General features: G+C 38.1%; 1 protein-coding gene across 4 annotated transcripts in view; it reads left to right on the top strand.

The window, feature by feature from the left end:
• The window catches only part of LOC105216462 (sex peptide receptor), a 105,471-nt gene that overhangs the window by 72,077 nt on the left and 20,380 nt on the right, over nucleotides 1–13,014 (top strand). For all 4 annotated transcript variants that reach the window (XM_011190957.3, XM_054232591.1, XM_011190956.3 and 1 more), the window contains one exon: nucleotides 10,667–11,401. In XM_011190957.3, the coding sequence (XP_011189259.1) occupies nucleotides 10,909–11,401 (493 nt within the window). In that variant the 5' untranslated portion in view covers nucleotides 10,667–10,908. The remainder of the gene's footprint in view (nucleotides 1–10,666; nucleotides 11,402–13,014) is intronic.

Here is a 13,014-nt window from a genome sequence, read left to right as displayed (position 1 = left end):
TCTATTTCTCATTATTTGTTTTTCACGTAAACCCTTCTGCCTAATTTGAGTGTTCGATCTTAATTGACTACGTCATTATAGCAACATAAATAATATTTAACACCACCGTTTTACAGTAGTGACAATAATCCAATGATAGATTTACCAAGTTGTCTTTTGCACGTGTCCGTCTGCACGGAAGTGCTATCCAGCCATCGTCAAATCATTTCATAAATTAAGCAAAATTTATGATTAAATGAAACTCAAATATGGCTATGCATTAACGTTGACAACGCAATTAACTTGTTCAAATGCAAATAGCTTGTTAATTTCGTTGCAGATGCCACCGTAATTACAGCTAACTTGACACAAAGCTTTTGGAATAATTCTGTCTTTTCATAGAGAGAAATTGTCTTCCGCCCAAAGAAAGCGAACGAGCTTGAATAAAATATGCGAGAAGTTGACTTTTAATGCGAATTGTTTGTTTTAATTTCCGCTGAATTCAGATGTAGTTTCAGTTTTGCGTGTGCTTACTTACATACATATGTACATACATCGTGTAACATGTGCGGCATTTGGTGCCACGCGGCGTATACGCAACAAACCGCCACTGCAATTTGCCACAATTGAAAGACAAATGGAAGAGTGCAGTGAGCAGCATGCCAACACAAAAGTAATGGAATCTCGTTTCACACACAACCACCCACACACACATACATATACATAACTGCCAGCAGTTGGCAGTCACACGCAATTACGCGTTCTACGAGAATGTTCTTCGTGCAGACTTCTCTTTGGTGGGGTGTTTAACTGGAATTCAGTTTCATTATTGAGTCAATGATTTAAATTATATCCGGCGTCTGATTTGCAAGTTGTTTACTATCTCTGCACTCAACTAGCATGAACCGACATAAATATATATGTGCTGCTCCACAAAGTGCCAGCAAAGTCTCTTCCTTTGATAGTTAGCCTTGGGCATGCAAAGCGGCCGCAGCTAAAGTTTTGCAGCTCCTGCTTGTTGATCAAGGATAATGGTTTTGTTTACAGGCATTGTTGCGCCCGTCGCAACGATTATGATGATCTGCTCTATTTTCTGCATTGGCGGGTGGGTGCCTTGAACCCATCAAACGCAGTTGCCTTCTGACTCCATTGTATTCGAATCATTTCTGTTATGTGTAACTACAGCGATGGCGGCTTCGGATGGCTGCGGTTGATTATTCGCAAATGTGCGGTTGACTGCTCCCGTGCACTGTTGGCCTGCCAACGACCGCAGCGCCATTGTGACGACGATTGCTGCTTGCATACAATCTTTATTGGTTGTATAGTTAAACTTGTCTTTTATTTCGATTGCTATTATGTTCCGTATTAATGGCTTCTGTCGCTTTTTCATTGTACAAAAAAACTTTGTTTAAACCAAAGAATTCCTTGTTCAATGCGTTTAAAAAGCAATCACACAAAATGCCCAAATTACGATATCTAGAACTTGACTTCTACTTGAAACTATAACAGCAATATAAGTTTTGTTTAAAGGTGTCGAACAAAATATAAAGAATTGTAGAGAAACATTAAATAATGCCTTAACGTCATACTAAAATATTAAGTCTCACTGCTTTTTTGACCTAATGACATATAGTTAAGTTGTCAAAATCATTCCAAAACATCTCCCAACAATTTATAAATTTTCTCAAGTTTCTTAGATACTAACTTTCGCAATAGCAAGTAAATAAATACATATGTGTTTTAGGAATTTAGTTTACGATGAAAAAAGTTTCTATAATCGGTATTGGGTATGATGAGTTTGCTTGCGTTATACATTTTGGAATTATTTCTAAAAAAGTTTCAATAATATCGAAAAAACGTTTTTAATTCAATTGACAGATCTGAATGCTTCGACACTTTTTAAATTATTCTGCCAATTGAATACTATTTTTAAGACCCTAAAGTGTACTTAGATTAGCATAATTTATTAACTATGTACTTACTCTTGAAATATAATATATCACGACTCAGTGAAAAAAGGTTTATTAAATTTGCTTTTCGAACGTGGTCATTAACAAGTGCTTGAAAACTCCGATTTTTATTACAATTATCAATTATTTTGTTAATGGTGAAAATAGAGATAGTAAAAATTACAATTGATAAATTGCTGCACTTGATGGAGGATGAAGACATTATCCCATCAATCTTGATCTCAAACTCGATCTTGAATATTTGTAGGTAAAGTCAAATTACTTTTAGAAGTTAGTTCAGCCAGCAAGTAGTTACAATACTTGGAAAGAAAAAAATCCAAAATTATTACGATATTGCTTTTATTATTGTTTAGAGATAACATTATGAAATCCACATTCATTGCGACAGCTTCATATCGTTAGCTACATTAACTTGTCACAACATTTCAACATGAATTTACATATGAATATTTAGATATCCAAATCGGTGACATTTTATTTCTGGTAAATGGTAATCTCACAGCGAATGTGCGAACATCACGCTGAATGTACACTTTTACTCTTTCATCGCGAAATATTTTCAGTTTTTCGCGTGGTAGGATTAGTTAAATTTGACATGCTAGCTGTCAACGCCAAGTTGCCGTCTCAGCTGATTTAATTTGATATGTGAATAAGCTTTTTTGGTTAATGTGTTTTGTTGAGTATGCTGACTATGTTGTGTGTAAATGTTACTTCAAGGCTTGGATGATGTATCTCAAGCAAGTTATGAGTTCGTAAACCACGAATTTCATTATATAAGAACCCGTAAACTGAACGCAAGTTGAATTAATATCGAAAAGCTTTTAATTTAGCAATTAAATAGTTAACTTTTTGAGTTTTCATTCTATGCCAATAAATATTAAAAAAAAAATATTCAGTGAAACTCCCATAACTCGAACTTCTTTAACTCAAAGATCTCCATAACTAGAGCATTTGAATTGGCAATAGAAGTCAAATTTCATAGAAATTTACTTCCTTAAATTGAACTTTTCGACCAGGGCATAATACAAAAAAATAAAATTTTACTATCGACGCAAAATTTTAAAACAGTTTCTATATTCGTATGGAGATGAACAAATTATATGATATTACACTTATGGATTTTATAAATAATGTAACAAAGGAATGGGATACAGATGTCCAGAGCCAAACAATAGCAAAGTACAACCAACAAAATTACAAACAAATGTTTTTAAACAAATTTTATTTTTTGATGAAAATTTCTATAACTCGAAGTCTCTCTAACTCGGCTTTTTTTGTGGATTATGGTGATTCGAGTTAGAGAAGTTTTACTGTAATTTGTTTAATTCCCAGTGCCGTAAAAACAAATATTCGAATAATTATTTGCTCAATGATACGATATTTGCAGTGCCAATAGTTTGTGATTTTGGTTATTTTTTTTTTTGAATGCGGTGTATAATATCTGTTTTGTGAGTTTGACAATTTACGCAACTATCATTTGCGAATTTGTGGTTTCACTTCATTAAAAACTTAATGCTCTGTAAACATAATTAATTTTTAATTGCGTTTTTGCGCTTGATATATTTTAAGAAAAGACAAAATTAAATTATTTGCGTTTTTATATAAAAAGCATGTCGGTTGAATAAATGGCGAGATTGAGATGTAATTGACAGTTTGATTGGCAACACAATTTAATGAATAATATAACTACAGTTATTTCATTGATTACCACACCCAACAAATTCCTATCAGAATAGATGTTTTAATGTAGAGGGTTAAATGTGCTAGATTGAGAGGCGATACTTTTATATTTTTTATCTGTTCATCATTTTTATCACTCAAAACTGCTGATTGTATAGCTGGAAGAGAACTTTTGATAATTATTTCTCAAAATAGTAGCTTAATTTATGTATTTTATGAAAATACTAAAATACTTACTTTGTGGAAGTAGAAAATTTCACAAATTTTTTGATAATAAATACGTCTACTTCCCTTAATACCGTTTAGTTCAAAAAGTTGACCCGTTTCAAGTTTTATTAATTTTTTTTTAATCTAATAAATGATATACATTTTTTGTACAAAAATTTGTAAACATTCTCATTTAATAATGATTTTCTGAAATTTTTATAAAAATACCATTAAAAACTCCGTCATTTCTGGCGAGCCCTTCGAAAATACTGCGACCACGTTGACACCAGAACTGCTAGTAGGATCATCTGAAGTAAAAATAAACAAGTAAGGAAGGGCTAAGTTCGGGTGTAACCGAACATTTTATACTCTCGCAATTTATTTATTTAACTTTATCTATATTAATAATACACAATATGACCCACATATTCGTCATATATAGTGCATAAAGTCCATTGAAAGTTGGAAACCATCATATTAGGTTAGAAGCACCGAGGCCCTCGTGTTCGAGTCTTTAAAACCTATGGTCCGATTTCGGCGATCTTTAGAATGGGTCTGCCACACTACAAACTTAGTATTTGTGCAAAGCTCTGCACCGATATCTTCACTAGTGCTTACTTTATATACATATTGTAAAGTAAGCGATTCAGATAGTCTTCAAAGTTCTGGTATATAGGAAGTAGGCGCGGTTGTGATGCGATTTGGCCTATTTTCACAACATATAATTGGGATGTAAGGAAATTATTACCAACCAAGTTTCATTGAAATCCGTCGAGTAGTTCCTGAGATATGGTTTTTGACCCATAAGTGACAATGCCACGCCCATTTTCCATTTTGTAAAAAAATCTGAGTGTAGCTTCCATCTGCCATTCCTTATGTGGAATTTAGTGGTTCTGACGTTTTTGGTTAGTGAGTTAACCCACTTTTAGTAATTTTTAACCTAACCTTTGTATGGGAGGGGGCGTAGTTATTATCCGATTTCTGTTATTTTTGGACTGTATAAGGAAATGGCTAAAAAATACCACTGCAGAAAGTTTGGTAAGTAGTAGTAGGGTAGGTTTATTATTTTGCGGCATTTTATTTTAATCGTTGTAATTGAAAATAATTGTATCGGAGGATGGAGTCATATGTAGAAGTTCACGTAAGTGAGGAAAGTTTCTGATTGTCATTCACTTGGGAGTGGCCAGGAACGATTCTTTTACATGTGGCTCAAGCAGCTCACGACTTCCGGTCTTAGACCAAGTATCCTCTGGGTAGCCAACAGACATCCGTTTGGGGGCGAGCTAAAGTGAGAAGGCGAAACCCGCCTATGCGGTTGTGCGTAGGGTTTGGGACCCACCACATAAAAACACCCCCCAAATGAAAAAGAAAAAAACAGCCTCGGATGAGAGACCCCAATTTTGATGACCACCACTGCAAACGTTTAAAGGACTACGAAATAAGGGCATGCACCTGGAATGTCCGGACCCTTAATTGGGAAGGTGCTTCTGCCCAGCTGGTTGATGTCCTCGTAAGAGTAAAGGCTGACATCACCGCAATCCAAGAAATGCGATGGACGGGACAAGGACGGAAGAAGGTGGGTCCTTGTGACATCTACTACAGCGGTCATATAAAGGAGCGCAAATTCGGTGTGGGATTCGTGGTGGGAGAGAGACTCCGTCGTCGAGTCCTGGCATTCACTCCGGTGGATGAACGTCTAGCCACAATCCGCATCAAAGCGAGGTTCTTCAACATATCGCTGATTTGCGCCCACGCCCCGACGGAAGAGAAAGACGAAGTGATCAAAGATACCTTCTATGAAATCGTGCTTGGCGATTTCAACGCTAGGGTGGGTAAAGAAGGTGTCTTTGGCACAACAGTCGGAAAATTCAGCCTCCATGACGAAACATCACCAAACGGTCTGAGGCTGATCGACTTCGCCGGGGCCCGAAATATGGTCATCTGTAGTACTAGATTCCAGCATAAGAAAATCCATCAAGCTACTTGGCTGTCCCCGGATCGACATGTCTCCAGTGTTTTTGATGTGCGTACGCTTCGTGGTCCCAACATCGACTCGGACCACTATCTTGTAGCAGCTAAGATACGCACCCGCCTCTGTGTAGAAAAGCGCACACGTCAACAAACACAAGGAAGGTTCGACATCGAGAAGCTGCAATCACAACCGACAGCCGAACGATTTTCTACTCGACTTGCACTCCTGCTCTCTGAGAGCACTCATCAGCATCTCGGTATAAGGGAGCTGTGGGACGGCATATCAAACTAATTACGTACAGCTGCAACCGAAACCATTGGCTTTCGGAAAAGCCAAAAAAACAGCTGAGGATTGTCGTCTCGCAGAGAAGAGAAAACAGACTGCCTATCTCGCAATGTTGCGATCGACCGCAACACGAGCGGGATGGGAAAGATACCGAGAGCTGAAGAGGGAAGCGAGACGCATTTGCAGAAAACGAAAGAAAGAGGCAGAAATGCGTGAGTATGAAGATCTTGACAAGCTGGCCGACAGGGGTAATGCTCGAAAATTTTACGAAAAGATCCGGCGACTAACTGAAGGTTTCAAGACCGGAGCGCACTCCTGTAGGACCCCCAGAGGTGATCTAGTTATTGATGACCAGAGTATACTGAGTTTGTGAAGGGAACACTTCTCCAGCCTGCTGAATGGCAGTGAAAGTACAACACCAGGAGATGGCGAACCCGATTCCCCAATCGACGACGATGGAGCAGATGTTCCATTGCCCGACCGTGAAGAAATTCGAATAGCAATTACCCGCTTGAAGAACAATAAGGCGGCGGGTGCCGATGGATTACCGGCCGAGCTATTCAAATACGGCGGCGAAGAGCTGATAAGGTGCTTGCATCAGCTTCTTTGCAGAATATGGTCGGAAGAAAGCATGCCTGACGATTGGAATCTCAGTGTACTCTACCCAATACACAAAAAGGGAGACCCCACAATTTGCGCCAATTACCGTGGGATAAGCCTCCTCAACATCGCGTATAAGGTTCTGTCGAGCGTATTGTGTGAAAGACTAAAGCCCACCGTCAACAAACTGATTGGACCTTATCAGTGTGGCTTTAGACCTGGAAAATCAACAACCGACCAGATATTGCGCCAAATTTTGGAGAAGACCCGTGAAAATAGGATCGATACACACCATCTCTTTGTCGACTTTAAAGCTGCTTTCGACAGCACGAAAAGGAGCTGTCTTTATGCCGCGATGTCTGAATTTGGTATCCCCGCAAAACTAATACGGCTGTGTAAGCTGACGTTGAGCAACACCAAAAGCTCCGTCAGGATCGGGAAGGACCTCTCCGAGCCGTTCGATACCAGACGAGGTTTCAGACAAGGTGACTCACTCTCGTGTGATTTCTTTAACCTGATGCTGGAGATTAATACGAGCTGCAGAGCTCAATCGAGAAGGTACAATCTTCTATAAGAGTGTACAGCTACTGGCGTACGCCGATGATATCGATATCATTGGAAACAACACCCGCGCCGTTAGTTCTGCTTTTTCCAGACTGGATAAGGAAGCGAAGCGTATGGGTCTGGTGGTGAACGAGGACAAGACGAAATATCTCCTGTCGTCAAACAAACAGTCAGCGCATTCGCGTCTTGGCTCCCACGCCACTGTTGACAGTTATAACTTTGAAGTTGTAGATAATTTCGTCTACCTGGGAACCAGCATTAACACCAATAACAATGTCAGAACGAATCCAACGCAGAATCACTCTTGCCAACAGGTGCTACTATGGACTAAGTAGGCAATTGAAAAGTAAAGTCCTCTCTCGACGAACAAAAACCAAACTCTACAAGTCTCTCATCATTCCCGTCGTACTTTACGGTGCAGAAGCGTGGACGATGTCAACATCCGATGAGACGGTACTAGGAGTTTTCGAGAGAAAGGTCTTGCGGAAGTTTTATGGTCCCTTAAGAATTGGCAACGGCGAATACCGCAGAAGATGGAATGATGAGCTGTATGTGCTATTCGACGACATAGACATAGTCCAGCGAATAAAAAAACAGCGGCTACGCTGGCTAGGTCATGTTGTCCGAATGGATGAAAGTGCTCCAGCTCTGAAAGTATTCGATGCAGTACCCGCTGGTGGAAGCAGATTAAGAGGGATACCTCCACTCCGATGGAAGGACCAGGTGGAGAGGGACCTGGCTTCGCTTGGAATAACCAATTGGCGCCAAACTGCCAGAAGGAGGGATACGTGGCGCGCTGTTTTGGACTCGGCTATAACCGCGTAAGCGGTGTCTACGCCAGTCAAGAAGAAGAGAATTGAAAATAATCCTTTGTACAATACCTGTCTAAAATTTCATCAAGATCGGTGAATTACTTTTCGTGAAATTTTGATAACCGAATTGGAAAGCAAACCCCGGAGCGTGCAGCTTCTTCAGACTGTATCTCCCAAAGATACCGAGTTTTATATTGTGAGTTATGGCGGACTGACTTGATTTTTTAGTATTCTATGAATTTACTTTATAGTTACTGTAGAATTTAATAAATTCGGCTCTCGAAACCCATATAATACCTTAAAAATCTCGGCACAATCACCAAAAATTCTACTTATTCTTTTAATTAAAATACGTAAGTATGCATTGATAAAGGCATAGGCGCAACGCAAGAAGTTCATCGGTAAATACACCAATTTCACTCAAATTCACTTGATCTCATATTCAGTAAAATTTGAATAGGTGTTCTGGTCACGCAGGTATTGGCGAAAATATACAAAATATACTTATACGAGTATACAATATACAATATACAAGTACATATTCTCAAATTTTCTCAATTCCAAAAATTTCTCTGATGAATGGAAAAATTATTTAATTTCATAAACATTACCGCTGGTAAAATTCCAAAATTGTTAAACAAAAATCGGAATTTGTCTGGTGGCTTTGCAACGAGAATTAAAATAATTAATTAATTTCCGTTCAGCATTTTTTCTCCGCACATAATACTTCAGGGCTTTTAATTGCTTGCCTTTGTATTTTCCTATCAAAAATATGAAAAAGAAATTAGGTGTACTCCTCGCATTGGGTATTAATAATTTAAATTTTAATGGCAAAGTATCTGTCTGATTAATCCATATATACGGAGAGTGCTTACAAATGACATGCCGTTATAAATATATACAAATGAATTTGTTTGCAATCATATTGATTAAAGCATTTGTATATATGTTATACTTTGTCAGTGGGGAAATTACTAATTAAAAGCACGAAATTGGAAAATACAGCAACACAAGCAGACTCCCACTATGGTTGGCTGGCAGGCTGTCAAATGTCAAACCTTTTAGTTCGCTCATTACATGAAGTGTCCTACCCTGCTTTGATGTTACGAAACGAATTACAAAATCCATTGTTGAGTGAATTAATATTCAATTGAAATGCGGTTGATGAGTTAATGCTTTGACGATTGCAAATTATGGATGAATGCATGATGATGTGCGGATAATTAATTATGTATATTTACTATTTAAAATTGAACAGGTTGCACAATGTCGGGCGAACTGATACGATATTTATATACATATAACAGTGTCTTAGAATACTTTAAAGTAGTATTTTGCTGAATTTCGTCGTAGCTGTGCCAATACAAATGTTGGGAGATGGATGGATTTTCATTAAATTTGTTCAAAATAGACCGATCTTTAAAACCAAGCTAAATGAAGCTTCTGCGATGTTTAAATGAAGCAATATAGGCCGTATCTTATAAATAAAATATGTACCTATTCAAGTGAATCGGAGTGTATAGAGAGCCAGTATTCATTGTATATATGCATGTGATTGGTGTTCAACCGTTTAGCCGGTTATAGCCGAATCGTCCTCCTCTCCTCTCTTTCCTTCGCAGTTCGGCGCCGGTTGGAGATTCTAAGTGTAACCAGGTCGCTCTCCACCTGGTCTCCTGGTCCAGTATTCATTATTGGATATTATTTAACCGAATAGCTTCAGTGTACACGAAGTCCGTGGAGAGTCGATTCGGTGCCGTTCGCAGCAACTCGTACTGACGTATGGAACGATTTGGCGCATTTATGTCGAGGTCTCAAATTGAAAGCGTACAAAATACAGTTTGTTAAAAACTGAAGCTGCTCGACTTTCCCAAGCGATATCGCTTTGCTCTATGGTGTTTTGAAAAGTTTCAAGAAGATCCGACGATTTTGAGCCAACTTTTGTTCAGTGATGAGGCCCATATCTGGCTCAATGGATATGTAAATAAGCAAAATTGTCGAAATTTCGGACAAGGAGTAACCTGAAAAAATTCAAGATCTCTATTTTATCCAGAAAAAACCAACGGTTTGGTGCGGTTTGTGGACCGGTGGAACTATTGGTCCATCCATGGATTTCCTTTTTCCTGTGGGATAAATTCTATGCGGACAATCCGCTTCAATGCATGCCTTGACGCAAAACATCAAGCGTGTCATTCCCCAGTCGAAATGCCCAAACGAGTCATTGAACATTGGACTCAGCGCATGGTCGTAACCGCGGCCAATATTTGAAAGAGATAATCTTAAAAAAATAAATAAATGCCAAAGAATATTATTTCGATTGATAATAAACATTTCCCAAAAAATTTGTGTTTTCTCTGTTTTTTTGTTTAAAAAAAGGAAACCTCGAATTGGATCACCCTTTATAAATCCTGATTTGAAACTTTAGAATCTTGTCTGAGATAGAACACAGCTAGTACTTGAGTGAGATTAACTCAAAATCTTGTCAATTGCTTAAGTCGGCTTAAGTTGTTTTTATAAATTGCTCAAGATATTATTTGTTCTTATTAATATTAATTATACAAATAATCTAAACTCAAGTCTCTATTTTTGATTTCTTTTAGGTGGTTTCATAAAGCGTGCAACCAATTCAATTATTCCGAAATAACTTGCTAAGGGAGCTGAAATATTGAAAGATTGATAAAATCACCGCCTAAAATGGCTGAATATAGGAATACTGACAACAAAAGTGCAACAAAATAAGCAGACAACTGACGCTAAGCGTTATTAAACTTTCCCAGCCTTGGCCATTATTCACAAAGTTACAACAAAGAACACAGTGTGTTTGGTCGAGTTTCAAAGAAATATGACTGCACAACAAAACCAGAAATACAACACTAAAGCAGCAAGCCTTGTAACAGAAACTATGGCCGCCGTTATGTCACCCATCTTGGACACGAGTAATGCGTCTTATGCGTCTGCAACAACAACAACGTTAGCGCTACCATACTGGAGCAGTGACGGCGACGGTGACGGTGGCGGCAGCGCTGTTACAGTCAGTGCCAGCTACAGTGAACTCATGGCGGCAGTGGGTAGCACACAGGTCTATAATGATACACAGCCATTAGATCACAATTCGAGCGACTATTATGAGTATCCGCCACCATGTTTGGCCTTCGACGAGAGCGCAAATGTAACATACTGGAATGTGACCTGCGATAATCCGTTGGAATATGGATTACCTTTGTATGGCTATATCATGCCCGTCCTATTGGTCGTAACGGTGGTGACGAATTCTTTGATTGTGTTGGTATTAAGTAAGAAACACTTGGCCACGCCCACAAATTTCGTACTAATGGGTAAGTGTTGTAATATTTCGTTGTGATTTGTGTGAGAGAGAGAGAGAGAGAGAGAGAGAGAGTTAATGGTGTTAAATGAATACACTAATTGCAGTGACATGCTTCACATATCAATAAAATTATTTCAGATTTTTATAGGATTTATAACATCTAAAAATTAATACTTAATCTTTATAAATTAATCTTTGAAATAAAATATCAAAGCAATACGAATTTAAAAACATATGGATGAACTATTTACTAATAAAATATTAAAAAATTGGAATTAGTAAATCTTCAAAGACTCTTCAGATATCTGCTCGACTATATAAATAACTTGTTGTTCTGATATAAGTTTAATCCCATGGCATTGAACTTGATTTTTTCTAGTTGAAAGATTATGCACACAGACAGCATATCTCATGTGATTAAATCTTGCCTTTGTTCTACAACAAGTTACAGTCATAATTTCCACTTATTAAACTCATCTACATACATAACCAAACACTAAGCTCCCTTACATACTTATATATATGTGTATCCTACACAATAACAGTACCTCTTGCGATCAGTCTTACTGATTAGAAGCGTACAAGGCGTGAATGCAATCACTGAAATGCACACATGACACGCTTACACTAGCATACCTACTCACATGTATATATATGTGTACATACATATACACACACCCACACACTACTATATCCGCTTTGCATGCTCGTAATGCGCAGTGATTTCAGTGTCAGATCCTTGATGTAAACACGCGAAATCGATGACAACATTAATTTCAATATTAAGTATACGCCCTGGTAGCACAAGGCATGGCAAGAGGAGGTGGTGCCCGCGTATGTGTCATAGCATGCAAACAGTAAACACATTTCTAAGTGACAACACACTGCCTTCCAACGCACACTGAAGAATGCTAACAGACATTAAAATGAAATCGATATTATTAGCATTTCAGGCAGCATATGGCTTTTCCAACGTCCTTCCTCTGCGCTCGTTGCCGGTTCGTGCTAATTTCAACACTTCAGACTTTTGTTTGTCTTTTCTGCGTATTATGAATTTCATGCTGCGAGCGCTCTGCTTGTTTTGCATCCAGCAACGATTTGAAATAGAACACTAATTACATTTTTAGAAGTATTAAGCCAAATAGTCCACTAACTTATTTGTCATTTAAAATGTATTTTAGGACTAGCCTGGGTGTAATTAGTTGTTATAGAAATGGTCAACGGTGGTAGGCAGTTATGAAGTTAACAGGTTTCTAGAGCTTTGTTCACTCAATAGTTGCATTAGTAAGTTTAAAAGTTCGGTCTCTCGGTGAAATTTCGGCTACTAGAAACTTGCATATATTTGTTTGTCGAAAGTTGTATTTGGTTACTTTGAATTAGTGAGCATTCCTCAAACCAAATCAATTAAGGATCTGAGCTTCAATTGACTGGTGAAGTCAATTTGAAGAGTAAGAACTAGAGTAAGAAATAGTTCGTCACAAGCAATTGTTCGTCAGGCGTAATCAGCTAACAATTTAAGCTACGAATAGCTCGATTAAAGCTTTAAGCTTAAGGTTGATCTAAATGTATAATGAAGATGAACACTCACACTCAATGCTATGCAGCTTTAGGATGTTTTAGGAT

This window comes from Zeugodacus cucurbitae, chromosome 5 (assembly GCF_028554725.1).
Source record: "Zeugodacus cucurbitae isolate PBARC_wt_2022May chromosome 5, idZeuCucr1.2, whole genome shotgun sequence".
NCBI classification, from domain to species: Eukaryota; Metazoa; Arthropoda; class Insecta; order Diptera; family Tephritidae; genus Zeugodacus; species Zeugodacus cucurbitae.
The sequence above is the reverse complement of the archived record's forward strand: the minus strand, read 5'-3'. Positions and strand labels throughout refer to the sequence as shown.